We start from the raw sequence: 14,100 nt of genomic DNA, 5'->3' as shown, positions 1-14,100 counted from the left end.
TAACTCTTGTACTAGAAATTGGATTTTGTTTTCACAAATCCTTGCCATTTTAATTTTGGCCTAAGAGTATTTATATGGATATGTGCAGACACACTTTCTAAAATACTAGTTTTTCTACTGCAGGTGTTGTGTGCAGATTCCAGAATATAGGAGAATATTCTGAAACCGAGGAGTGATGGAGCTTGTTACAATGAGTCTTGTTAGTCAGTGCTTTGCACTTAAGAATAATTAAAGTAAATAGAAGAACACTGATGTATTTCACTGCAACACCTAGTACATGTGTGTTGCTGATTGTGGTGCAAACCTGTAAAACCTAGGATAATACCTGCAGAATGTGCTTAGTGCATTTTTTGGCCAAAATGTAGTTTTTCATTTAAATGTATGCTACTAAGGAGCATACTTACATGTTTGGCCTAAACTTGTTACTTTCAGAAAACATCAGATACAAGTAACTGAGTTAAGTTAGAGCATATTAAAGGACAGAGAGCTGAGCAAAACAATCAGACATGCAAATATTTGCAATGCGTCTGCTTCTTCTCTAAGAATTGGTTGCATTTTGAGATAACTGAATAAAATTAAGGACTGTTTTTTCAGTTAAATACTCTGCTTCAACTGCAGAATTGCAGACACAGAACCACACAGCCTTTGTAGGTATATAGTCTTATCTTTAATAACCTCAAAATTAGCTTGAGAAAATTTTCAAATTACCTGGGTAATTTTGGAAATTAGGTTCCATATTTTTACCCATTTTTTCAGACTTTCATCTAAAAAATGACTATAAATGCAACATCTGAAGATGATGCAAATGCGGTAGTTTAACTGGATTATGACTGAGTTCTAGATTTTCATTCATTTGAAAAAGACCAAACACAAAACACTGCTAGAGTTAAGTATGTGCATATCTTGGGAAATCTTTATGTTCTAATAAGGCTTCACCCCACTCTTATCTCCTTGTAGGTCTTATGAACCATGACCGTCTTTCCTGTTTGTTTTGTTGTTTGAATGACCTGCTTGAAAAAGTGATTGCTGTAATCAGTGAAACTGGAATAGAAGGAATTTTGAAGTACCAAATTGTTCTGGTGACTGAGTTTTTGATAAATCATTTTGATAATTGTCTGGACAGTACTAACAGAAGTGAGCATTGTATAGAGATGTCAGCACTACACATGTAGGCTTTTAAGCAAGAAACAGAATGTCCCAAGGCTGAAAATAGCCTATCCATTGCTTCTTGTTGGATTTTACTTTAGTCCAGATGTTTTCAAGCAATTTTCATTACATCAGATTACCTTTTTAAAATCTAAACTGAAAGGGTCTTTTGAGTGTGCCGTGGAGGGTTTTCTTTTCGCAGCAGCAGAAAGGAATTTCTTCCCATATTGAACAAAAGGTGAGCTTTTCTGTGGGGGGAGTATGCATCTTGTACACATTCAAAAACATTAGAAACTAAGCACTGTAGAGAAAGAGCATTGAATTACAGGCTTATTCTTAGTTTTCTGTACTTTCTTGGCAGAACAGTTGAGTATTTTTAAGTGGTGTTTTGTAAGCACTGTCAAAATGACTGTTGAGATGGAATTATCAGGGAAGGGATGGCGGCACATAGCAGGTGCAGAGATATGGTTACACTGTGTCCCAAGTGCTTGTGGATACTCAGTGCTTTCAGAAAGGTCTGTGTAAAGACATTCTGAGCATCTCTTTCATTGTTTTTCACTACATGGAGAACATTCCTGTTTGAAAAACAAAAGAAAAAACCCCCTAGTAAATACAAAATTCTGGGTTTAAAGGCTGCCTTTCAATATTTGCTTTGTTTTGGGGTCAGAGGACTGTTGAATGGATTACTTTACTTCCATTGGATCATTTGTAAGTCGTCATTTATCTGTGCTCACCTGTGTATCCCAAACGACTAAGACAAGCTTCTTTTTCTTGTGTGTGGGGCTTTCCTTAGCTGCTTAGTGCTTTTGGATTTTTTTAAAATTTTATTTATCATGTATTGAGCAGTTAAAATACAAAAGCCCCACGAAACAAACCCTGATGGTCAAAGCTTTCAAGAGAAATGCTTGCTGAAAAGGTGTGGGTAGGAAAGTGATAAAGAGGCATTGCCATTTTTTAGGGTGACTATGAAGTATAAATGAAGTATGCTGTAATTATATTCCTGGGGTTTTTTTTCTCCTTCCTTTTCATCTGAAAAACTGAATTTGTTTATATGGCTTCCTTGGAGAGTTTGCTACTTCTGCCATGCATTCTTTAAAGAGCAGGTTTACAAAGGTGGGCAAGGTGTGTACCCTCAAGATAGTCTGAAGGTCTTGTTTTGCCAATAAATAGTAATTACTGGATATTTTTCTTCAATTATTGGTCATTTTAAGCCTATGTAATACTGATAGTCAAGTAAAAAATGGTCTATAAATTGCAGATTTTGGTATATTTTTATGGTAAAATTTTATCTTTACTTGATCCTTTTTTTTTTCCCCTTCTGCCTGCACTTGACTTTTTTTATTTGGTTTGGTTTTTTGGCATTTTACAGAAATACAGTTTTCATAGGGTAAAAGCTGTGTTGTCTTGTGAGGCTTTTTGTGCCCAGGTTTCAAAAGTGGTTGCAGAACATATTTAGTATCGGATAGTTTCAAATGCTTCTGCACTGTTTTAAAAATGTTTTATAAGTCATTGCAGTAGTAAATATTTCCCCCTATCACTGTATTCAGAGAGACAAAAGTTTTGAATAAGCCTGGAAACAGATCACTTTCACTCATAACTTGTATCAGGCAGGTGAAAGGTACCTCATCTTTCCCTCATGTGAAAGCTCCTCTTTATAGACAAGGTTCTTGTCCTCTCCACTGTTCTACTTCCCTAGAATAACTTGAAAGTACTTAGAAAGTCGTATTTGACTTTTCATCCCAGGACTCTGCCACTGCATTGGAAATGGCTGTGATGCTTCTGCCCTGACAGAATCACTGCAGGAGCATAGGGGTAGAACCTATTGGTGGCCTGAAGGGTGATGAAAATGACTGAGGTTAGATCTTCAGTTTCTTGGAAGTATAAACTGGGCTTCTGAAACAATATATTAAGAGGAGATTGAAAAATAAACACATGTCCTTCTCTAGATTCTTCTCTAGATTTTATTTAGAATGTTTAAAAGCTTTGAGAACAAAGCAGCGGTTGTTAAGGATGATACACCTGAGAGGTTACTTCAGGGTTGGATTGGCAGAAGACATGAATGAGCCTTTGGGGGGGAAAAAATATTAAACAAAACCAAATTAACCTTTGCCTTGTAAGCTGTCTTCTTTTTTCCTTTTGAAGTGTCAGTTTGTGGTTTTGATGAATGTCAGAAGCATTCTTGTTCTCAAATAAGATTTCTCTGCATAATCCAGTGTTATGGTTTCTTTCTTCTTTCCTCTAAAGATTACTTTGTCCTTCCTTTTGTTTCTAATCAGACAAGTGCTCAATAAGTGGGATGAGTTTGACAGCTATGTGTGTTTCCTACTGAAATAGTTTTGTAAGGGAACTGGAAGAGGCAGATGAGAGTATTCTTTCCTGCAGTTTTGGAAGTCCAGTGACATGATTAAATGGGAACTAGAATGCACACACACCACACCACCCCCTCCACATTTCTTCTATATTTCAATCTTGTTAATATGTACAGTGTTTGACATTATGATGAGTCTGTTTTACAGAGGCATATGAGTTACTGGGCTGCAGCCTGGTGTCTCTGTCTGGGTATGAGAACACTGATAGTTGGAGCACAACGGCTTTTAGTAGAATTTATCTCCTCTCTGTTCAGAAAGAAAGGCTTTGTAGAGAGTACTACTAAGTGAAGCTTGTTTTGGGGATGTAATTTAAATATATTAGTTTTTAAAGTTCTTCAGATAAGAACTTGCATTGGCCTTTTTGTTGTTTGTGTGCTTGCTTGCTTAGTTGTTTTCCCCAGCTGTTCCAAATATCAGATTGAGAAAGGCTGCCCTTAGGATTCTGTAATGTTTAAAGGCACCTATGACAAGGATTAGAGGAAGAAAGGGAGTACAGATTGCCAGTCTGAGGTTGGTTACTTTCAGGTAAAAGACTTCAATGTCATTACCAGCGACTTTGTTGTTTTATTGGCACTGCAGGGTTCTAGTCATGGATTTAGACCTCACCATGTTTAAGTGTTAAACATTATGCAGAAAGCATGGAACCTCTGGATGAGACAGGAGAACAAGGAGATAAGTACAGGCTGCTCTGGAAGGAAGAGAAAATGAAAACAGTGCAATAAAGGAGCAGCCACATGTTGTCATTATTTGAGCACACTTAGGTGTTTAAGTGTCTCAAAATCATGGAACCTTTTAGATTGATAAGGACCCAGAAGCTCATAGAATCCAACATTAACCCAGCACTGCCAAGTCCACCACTAAACCATGTCCCTAACTACTACATCCACACATTTTTAAAATACATCCAAGGATGGTGTTTTCAGCTTTGAAGTATTTAATGTGCCTCAAAATACCCAATAAAAATATAAAGAGATATTTTATTTGAGAAAAATTGAAGATAGCGAAGAAGGCAAAAGAAAAAAACTTCCTGAAATTAGGAGAATGAGCCTACTGTAAATGGAGTACATACCAGTTATTTGGCCTGTCCAATTATTTAGTTCAGCATTATCACCTGTAACCATATGATATCTTACATTAAAATAATTTTGAAAGTTGTTGCTGGGAAGTTCAGTGTAGTGACTGTAGATGGTTCAGAGCACTGACAGCATGAGGCATTATGGCAGCTGTGAAGGAAAAGGTCAGAAGGTCAAAATCCATTTAAATTTGGAAATAAGAGACACACAGTCTGAAGGAAGCACTCTGGTTTTCCTCTTCATCCTTAAGGACATGATTCAAATGGTCCTTGTCCTGCCACAAAAGTTAGCATGAGGGTATAAAACCAAACAAATTGAAAGCATTAAGCCATTGCTGTCTTAGCATGCTGGCTGCGTGTTGGCATGATGGCTGTGCCTTCCCAGGTGATAGATGGAGCTGTCCACATTTGTGTACCCTATGTGCAGTTTGTTTGCTTTGATGAGCTGTCAGATTTAGATTTAAACTCTCCACCATCACTATCACCCCATGCTACCTCAGATCCTTCTTATTAGGCCTGTCAGGTGTATTCATCTGCTGCGTTTTGGAGCACTGGTTTATAGTGACAAGAGGCCATCACTTAGAGCCGTGTTTAGTCAGGCCTCTTGGCTGCAGAATAAATGTACATTTTGCTAAATTGCAATGCAGGTTTGGCCAAGAGCTCATACCTCTGCTACGGCTCGCTGAGCCATTTGCATCTTAGGAGTTGGAGCCCTAAGTCCTGTTCATTTAATCAGTCACTCCAGTGAAAACAGTGATGGAATTGCCAAATTATTTCTTTGGTAAAAAGCAAGTCATGCTTTGCAACTCTGACTCCATATATTTTTCCCTGAGGGTATCGTCTCTGCATGTATTTAATTCCTACATATTTTGAATGATTGGAGCACTGAATAAAGTCAACACTGTATTTATGTTTTTGTTTCAAATACTGAAGGAAGCTGTGAAGGACAGCAGTGCATAGTAAGGAAAGGAAAAACTGATCAGTTATTTAAAACCAAAATTGCTATGGTAGTTAAATTAATTTTCCTTTATGAAAACTTGTTGACAATCATTTCATATTTTAAAATTCCTTCAGTTATAAAACAAACATTAGTTCCTTTAAAAATGGAAACTCAGTCCTTTCTCTTAATATTTGCAGAGCTGTAGCCTTGAAAAAATTCTACAATATTAAAAGCATATTACTGAATTCATACAGATATTCCTGTACTAGCAGATTTACTTCCAAGTGAGGTGCTCCAAGTTAGGTGTTTGTTTTAATAACTTCATTCTGACTAGAACATTCCTGTTTTTTCAGTAAGACGAGTTGCAACTGAGATCTGCCTTTGTAGCCCATTGACAAGGGTCATGACTAATTCTTTCTCACTTACCACCCACTCTGCACACATCTAATAATGCATGACTTTTTGGTAGGCTGCTTAGGCTTATCACTGCATGGGCAGACTGCCCCCACCTCCAGGTTATTCTTCTGTAGAATCAGCAATGAAAGATCTCAAGAAATTGTCAGATGGACATGGGAAGTGATGAACTGTGGCGTGTGGGGAGGGGTGTGTGTGTTTAAATGGATAGAATGAACACATCCCTCTTTCTCAAATATGTAGAATGTGTAATGTCACTTTAAATATGCTGGGTTTTACATCAGTACAAGTCACTGCTTCCTGAAGAGAGCCTTCTAAATAAATCTTCCCTCAGTTCTGTGACCAGGTGTTCTCTCTGCTGATGCTAGGTTCTCCAGATTGGCATTTGCATCATGGGATGTCTGCCAGATGCAGCTGTGTTGTTAGCACTCCACGTCCCGGAATTCTTTTACTTTCCATGATTGAGTGTTCCTTTTTTGCTACATTCAAAGCCAGAAAAGGCTGTCACAGGTAACGCCAGGCTCTGTGGTGCACTCGGCATAGCTGAGGATATGCAGTGACAGTAATGGGTTTACAAAGCTGCAGCTGTGATGGTGTGCTGGGTGAGTGGTCAGAAGAGGCTGTGAGGGCCAAGCAGCCAGGGATATGCAGGTGATCCTTTTCACTGACACCTCGAAGGAATGTTACCTGTACAGGAAGTACTGTACCTTGGGCAGACAGGGTAAGCTTTAGTTACATAGATGTGGCCATTTGATAGAGAACAATGCTCAGTTAGGGGTTTTTTTAAACACCTTTAAAAGGTCTGTGAACTCACAATGTCGTATATTTGAAGTTGTGGGGCCCTCATGGCACCCAGAACTCTTCTAAAAATTCACTTCATTCACATGTAAGAATAATCAGAAGTCAACGAGAATACTCTTGGGCTGTAACACCTCTAAATTTTGACATTTTTCATTAGTGGGGATCTAGTAAAACTCATGCATAGAAATACTATAGAAAAGAAAACATACTCTGGTACATCATTAGGAAGATAAGAAGAAGGAAAAGTAGGATTTCAGAGTAGAAGAAGTGACCTTTATAGTTAAGTATTCTGCATCAGAGCTGAGCTGTGCAATTGCTGGCCTGCCACTGTTTTGGGAAGGAATTGTCTCACACTATTATTATGTTGTTTTCAAAGAAGCATAAAGAAAAGGTTGAAGTCTTGACAGCTGTGACAAAGTCTGGTGCCATAATGTGTCACCAGATAAGTGATACTGTACAGTCTGTGGCAGTCAGCAAAGCACAGCAGCCACTATTTATATGTCAACTTTAGAAGAGAGGAAGTGTTACCCGAAGGGAAGAGAATATCAGAATTTGACAGGCTGGTAGACATCTGAGGTTAAATGTCAGTTTTTGAATGGCTGTAACTTACGTATTCATTTTATGGGTTGAGATCTGAAATTCCAGGCTTTACATGCTCATTTGGTTACTTTATGGCACTTAAAAACATTGTGCCTAAGAACAGAGCAAAGTTTCCTGCTAGAGCAGATAATAATGTTAAAGGTTAGGTCATAGTTTTCAGGGTTTGACTTATGCTGTGTAAATATGTAGGTGCATATGCAGCCAGCAACAGGAGAGAGAGAGAGGCATCTTGCTCATTTCTCATCTTAAAAATAATTTTGTTTTCAGAAGTAAATTGTTTATTACTTGGACTCTTCCTCATATCAAATGATTTTCATGTTTCCTGGGCTTGCTGTCCTTTGTAAGTTCCTGTTTTGTTTTAAAACTCTGTATTAAACCCTCATTTTTATGCCTCCACAAGCAGCATATATAATGCATAGAAAGTAACTGTGTAGGTCTCAGCAGAGGTTGTTATATTTTCCCCCTTTTCCCAAGCAGAAGTTGTTTGTACTTTGAGCATTTGCTTGTGTTTTGGTTTTTAACTTCCTGAGTACTGTTATCCCTTGATATTACTTGGAGCAGGAGACAACAGAGCCAAGATATTTCCATAGTTATTTTAATGATTTCAGAAGAGCAGAAGTTGTTGACCTTCAGACAATATTTTCAGTGTCTATGAGGATCAGTGTGTCTTGAGTCAGAGGCACTGTATTTTCCTCTTCTCAAGAGAATTGTCTTTTTTGTATTCTGAAATCTATGTGAAACTTTCCATTGAAATGTGAAATACAGAACCCTGATACTATAAATTAAAAGATCTCTTCCTGTGATTTCACAATTAGTCTTAAGTGTTGTAGAGACTAAAGTTGGTAATACCTTCATGCTGTTTCATCCATTCTGTCTGCAGCTGATTTTGTGCAAAACTGGTAGCAAATCAATTTTTTAAGTTTCACTTGAAAAACAATATTGTGTAGTTTTAAAGCCACCATTTCAGAATTTTTGAGGATTTTAATCTAGAAACCAGCAGAAAGTAGTGATCTCAAATACAGACTCCCTGGATGCAGGGGGAGGAGAGAGGCAGAAACTGAGCTGTGAGCTTTGTCTTCTGTTTCCCAGCTGTAGTGCAAGTTGCGTGTTCTCTTCTCTCTGCTTTTTGCCTTGAATGCAGTGTACAAATCTAACAGCTACTCACCTCTGATGTCTGTATCCATAGATAATGGGCAAAAACTTCCACAGCATTGGAATATCCCTTCAGCCTGATCATCCAGCAGACTGTTGAGAATTTTGAGGCTTTTGTGCTGCTTCACGTATTGCAACTGTGTCACTTTATGTTGCATTTCTTTATATGACCTCCTATTCTAGCTTTTCTTAAAAGAGTATTGCTCACCATAAAGAAATTTTTGCATCTTTGAAAAACAAGTGTGTGATACACGAATAGGCATGTGGGTGGGTTCATCTAAACCCTGGGTGTGGGATATTTGGCTCAGAGCTGGCAGTTGGAACTGGAAAGGAGTTCCTGGACTTGCTCTGAATATAGTGGCTTGACAGGCCTTGGCAGCCAAACACATCAACAGTGGGCCAGACAGTGTCAGGGGGGGAACTGAGAACAGGACAAGAAAGGTTTGGTGTCACTTGTTCTTGGGTATAAAAGCTTTGGGAAGCCTTGTGAAACATTGGTGTGCCCATTTGTTTTCAGTGTCGTCAATTCCTGTCTCCTCAGAAATGATGTTAGAAGAGAGGGTGAGGCAGCTGAAGTAGTTGTATTATTAGGTGTCCTACAGGAAGAGACTGAAAAGATTGCAACTTCAGCATGTGGGGCGTGCCAGGCTGAACCTGTTATATTACAGTGGGGGAACATGGTGGGAATGGATGGCAGAAAATGCCCAGGAGTGCATCCTCTTGCATAGGATTTCCTGTTGCTGCTGTAGAGGCCCATGGATCTGAACCAGGAGTGAATTTTATCTTAATAGGAGATAAAATGCACTCCTTAATACGAGGATGTCACAGGTACTTGTCTTGGACTGACCTGAGTATGAAATTTGAGTAGATCATTCCAGTACTTCTGTGGTTAGGTAGTGATTTTTCAGATGATAATTTGGTTCATTGCCTTCAAGGAGTAAAAGGATAACTTTTTCAAGCTTCCTGTAAAGGGCATTTGGTGACATGTTTTCTCAACTGCAACTTTTGAGACTTGTTTCTGTATCTCGGTCAGTGGATTATTGTGAGGTAAATTCAGTGAGGCACTACTGTGAAAATGTTACAGATTTGGCATGAATCTAAGATAATGTGACAATGTCGTTTCTTTTGCATGGGTCCTGTTTTCACAAACTTTTAATTCAGTCATTATTTCTGAGGTAAAAAGCTTTTTTCCCCCCTTCTTTGTTTTTAACAGGTTCTTGAAGATGCAGAGGCTCAACATCTGTTCCAGTCCATTCTCCCTGATATGGTCAAGCTGGCACTCTGTCTCCCTAGTATCTGCACACAGGTAAGCAAACACAGCTGGCAAGTACTCTGTGGCAGAGCACTTCTCTGCAAACTGCAGCTGATGGCTGAGGTCGAAACATCAGGGTCATGTTTTGTTCTTAATAAAAGCTGTAATTTTTGTGTTGAAGGCAGATGAGACCTAGGGAGCAGAATGGACAATACACATCTGGAATTATATAATAAAATGTAAGAAAAAGTAAATATCACTTATCACAGTTTTAGCCTGAACTTCAATAACATTTGCCTTTCTATATGCTGAAGTTGCTTCTTGCGTTTTTCAAATGAAATGACCATGCAACAAATCAGGTTGTGAAATCACACGTAGAAACTGAAACAATTGAATCATCTGATTCAGTTTTTTATTTCAATCTGATCTAATTTTTTATTTTAGAATTTTTTTAATCTTAGAAGTGGTATTTTCATAAAGCTTTCATTTACTTGGGAACATACTTCTGTCTGTTTTGAGCAGTAGTACTTGCACATACACAAACCTTAACTAATTCTGTATTAATGCTGTGAGAATTAGTTCTCTAAGGAGTAAAGCTGATAAAAGTGAGTATGGCTGGTCAAGTGAGGATGTATGGTAGGTAACATATTAGCAGGGTGACAACAATTTGTGAACTCCTTTGTTACCATTTTTTAAACTGATTCTGTTGGGAATAAGCAGGGAAAATCTTTCCCTACTTTTATGCTGCAAGGGTCCTGAAGTGGAGACATAATTTCAAGCTATGAATATTTCTTACCTTTTTATTTTTGCTGGTTATTGGATGAGGGAAGTTGTTTGAAAATGTTTGTTGCTACAAAGTTTCTGAACACAAGTCATGCACAAGACTTTTAGAGATCCCGTACTGCTAGGCAATGTAAATTGTGAAGATGTCAGACTCATTTTTTTGGTTGGACATAAAGATAAATTTGTTCCAATATAACACTATCCAAAACATTCTATTTTTATAAGTTTGTAGAACTTGTTAGAGTGAACTTCTTGGGCTTTTTTCCTCTCTAGCTGTGTGACTTCAGACATCATAATATGACTTGGTAATTAAATAGCCAGAAGACAGAATGAGTTTCAGTGAATGTGAATGTAGTAGTTAGAAGAATGAAGGAAAACTTGTTTGTTTTCTGGAGTAAACAGGGCTGTGTATTCAACAGTCTAAATCAACAGCAGTTTCTGTATTCACAACCAGAAGGATGAAAATGTAGCTGTACTGGAGCTAGGCTAATGATGATGGCTGAGAATTTTGGAAGCAGGTGAAAACTGTTCTCTTTCTCCTGTCAAGTGGGTTTGTCATAGTGGTTACTGGACTCAGCACTCAGAATGATATACCCCTGCCATGCTCCATATTATCACATAATTAAAAAAATAATATTAATGTTGTGAGTCAAAGCTAAAAATCAGAAGGCTAATAGCTGATAAAATGAAGGATGTGTAATGCTTCAGGTTGGGGAGTTCTTTTTTCCCTATGCCCCTATATTTCTTTTTATATTAAGGAAACCCTGACTGAAGTAAAATAAAACTTCAAACTGAAGACCAGAGCGAAGCTGAGCTTTTTGATCATTCTGATTATAAAAGAATGAATAATTACACACTTTCTACAAATACCATCAGTATTATTTCTTCAAGTAGGGTGGAAAAAAATTCAAAGCAAGTCATAGAGTTATGATCTGTGGCATGACTTCCTTGTTTCTTTGTAAAGTTCAAAGCATGATTATTGTAGCTGAAAGCATTTCCTAAGGGTTCCTAACTATACAGCTATTGAAAGTGGATTTTTATTTCAGTTTTTAACATTGCCCAGGATTTGCAACATCCCATCTATTTTTTCCTCTTTGCATTCCCGATGGTTTTGTTTGTTAAGTTGTATTTTCCTGATATTTTTATTATTGATTAGAAATCTGCAGTTTGCCAGTCAAGCCCTTTCTGAATTGTCTTGAATAAACTGTTCTTGACTTTAACAGTGCTGCTGATTAAAGGCTTTATCAATGGCCTAAATTACTCTTGCTCTAATGTAACAAATGTAATTTTGTGCTTCTGTTTTCTCTTTCAAAAAAGGTAAGCTAATTATTCTTCTCTCTCCTTCCCTCCTTTCTCCCTGCCCTTCCTCCCCCTCATTTCTTTTGTTGGTAGCCAATACCTCTGCTGAAACAAAAGATGAATCACTCCATCACAATGTCACAGGAACAGATCGCCAGTTTTCTGGCCAATGCTTTCTTCTGTACTTTTCCACGTCGCAATGCCAAGATGAAGTCTGAGTATTCCAGTTATCCAGACATTAACTTCAACAGGTATGGCACTCAGCAGTAAATGAACCTGATAACCCTGCCATGAAAATATTGCTTTAACGGGAAACTTGATTGTTTCATGCTTCTGTCACTAAATTCACTAGTTTGCTTTTTGTCTTTTTTTCCTGTTACCTCTAAGGGACAAGAAACTGTGCATCTGTGTAAGAAAGGATCTTGTGCACAGGAGGATATGATTAATATTCAGATTTTTTTTTGTGCATGAGCATGCACAGACACACTCTTGCTGTGGCATAACTAGATTGATACAATTCCCTGCCTCCTCCTAAGCCAATCATCTGAAAATGGTATATTTTAGTTGTGCTTCAAGTGTTCTGCGTGTATTTAAAATTAAAGGTTGGTGTTTCCCCAAGCCACGTTTCTCTTGTCTCCTGTGTCATCAGTGGTGATCTGCACATTGAGTCAGATCAATAGGAGTTCATTCTTCAGCATCCATACCATTATTTTAAGGCAGTTGAAGAACTGCATGTTGAAATTACCTTTTCTTTTTGCTGCAGTTTAGCTTAAGAAGGCCACATTTCCAATTTACTTAAAGATATGCTGATGTATAATCAAACATTTATTCTTTTTTTCTTAGTGCTAACTTAATAACAAATTTGATTAGAAATTTTACTTCACATCTTTTCTGTAATTGAAATATGCTTATTTCAATTTCAAATGAGAGAAGTAGATGGAGACGTTTTCTGCTGTAGAATGTTACGATTCACATGGACTTGTAGATTGGAAATATGAGTTCAGAGTTTTTGGCACTTCCATACAAGTGTAGATCAACCTTAAGTTTATTAGGCTGAAGCTTGGATAGGTTATTGATCTAGAGTTTTTCTTATTCCTCACTGTTAACAGATGTATTGTGTGTGCTCTGACAGCTGAGATGAAATACAAACCTGTGTTGCTTTGATCCAGCACATTTGAGTGCATGTATTATGGGAGCTGTATTAGACTAGGACTCCCCAGAATAAATTGTCAGGCATGCCAACGTACTAATGATGGGTTTGGGGGCTGCTGCCTCGAAGGGCTGTCACAGGTTTGTCCCATATTGTGTATTTCAGAAGAGAGACCACGGTCACTGTCTCGGTGGTTATCCCAAGAGTGCAGTGTGTTACCAAAGAGAAGTGTGGGTAGACATTATTGTACCACACAATTCAGTGATTTTTCTACCAGTAGTTCCTAAGAAGAAATAAATGAAAAGTACCATTGGTGCGTTAAAAAATACTGGTGTTCAGAGCATTGAAAACGTGTGGAAGGAGTTCTGTTTTGTCTGCACACTTCCAGCTGCATTTTATGATATTTTAAAGGATTTAAGGCTACTGTTTTTTGTTGTAATTTAAACATTTTATAAAACAAAATTTTGCAAGTTGGATAATTTCTTACCAACTACAGAATAAAATACTGTTAAATAACTGGAGTAAATTCATATGCTCCTCTTTGAAGATTGCAGAGCAATGTAAAGTGATAGCATTACAGTGTACTACTTATGGTTGACTCAGAGCATAATATTGCAAACTGCTTCTAAATAGAAAACCTTGGCAAATTATTAGGTAAATATTTTCCTACCATGGACTCAAAGAATGATCAGTATAAAGTTTTAAGCATTCCGAATTTTTTCCTCTGTTCCAGTCAGTCCAACATTGTTTTCTGACTTGGCTGCCTGATGCTATCATAGTGAGGGCCCACAATGTTATTTAGAAGGGGAATAGAGCAGACAACCTGCAGGCCTTCCTCTTGCATTATGAATGAGGCCATGCTCAGCTTCAAGTCCCATAGGCTAGAAAGCCATTTTTATTTGTGCAAGAACAACAATATTGTTGCCAAACTGGAGAAAAGAAGGGAAGGTAATGTCCTCTGGTTATTGAGGATTAAAAGTGGCTCTTCCTCAATATTTGCCAATTTATGCATTATAGATAAGTAGTTTCCTTTTCATTCTGTTTTTTTACTTAACCACTTATTGAACCAAATCCACACTCCTACACCCCCTGTATTTGAATTTGATGATAAGCAGATTGTGA

At 37.7% G+C, this 14,100-nt stretch overlaps 1 protein-coding gene across 4 annotated transcripts in view; it reads left to right on the top strand.

Annotated features, from left to right (window-relative positions):
- PARG (poly(ADP-ribose) glycohydrolase) overlaps positions 1-14,100 on the top strand; it is a 59,819-nt gene that overhangs the window by 16,723 nt on the left and 28,996 nt on the right. For all 4 annotated transcript variants that reach the window (XR_010744137.1, XM_066324198.1, XM_066324197.1 and 1 more), the window contains exons 8-9: positions 9,708-9,800; positions 11,922-12,079. Coding sequence is in view for 3 of the 4 variants with exons in the window: in XM_066324198.1 (XP_066180295.1) it covers positions 9,708-9,800; positions 11,922-12,079 (251 nt within the window). In the remaining variant the exon portion in view is untranslated. The remainder of the gene's footprint in view (positions 1-9,707; positions 9,801-11,921; positions 12,080-14,100) is intronic.

This window comes from Sylvia atricapilla, chromosome 8 (assembly GCF_009819655.1).
Source record: "Sylvia atricapilla isolate bSylAtr1 chromosome 8, bSylAtr1.pri, whole genome shotgun sequence".
NCBI classification, from domain to species: Eukaryota; Metazoa; Chordata; class Aves; order Passeriformes; family Sylviidae; genus Sylvia; species Sylvia atricapilla.
The sequence above is the reverse complement of the archived record's forward strand: the minus strand, read 5'-3'. Positions and strand labels throughout refer to the sequence as shown.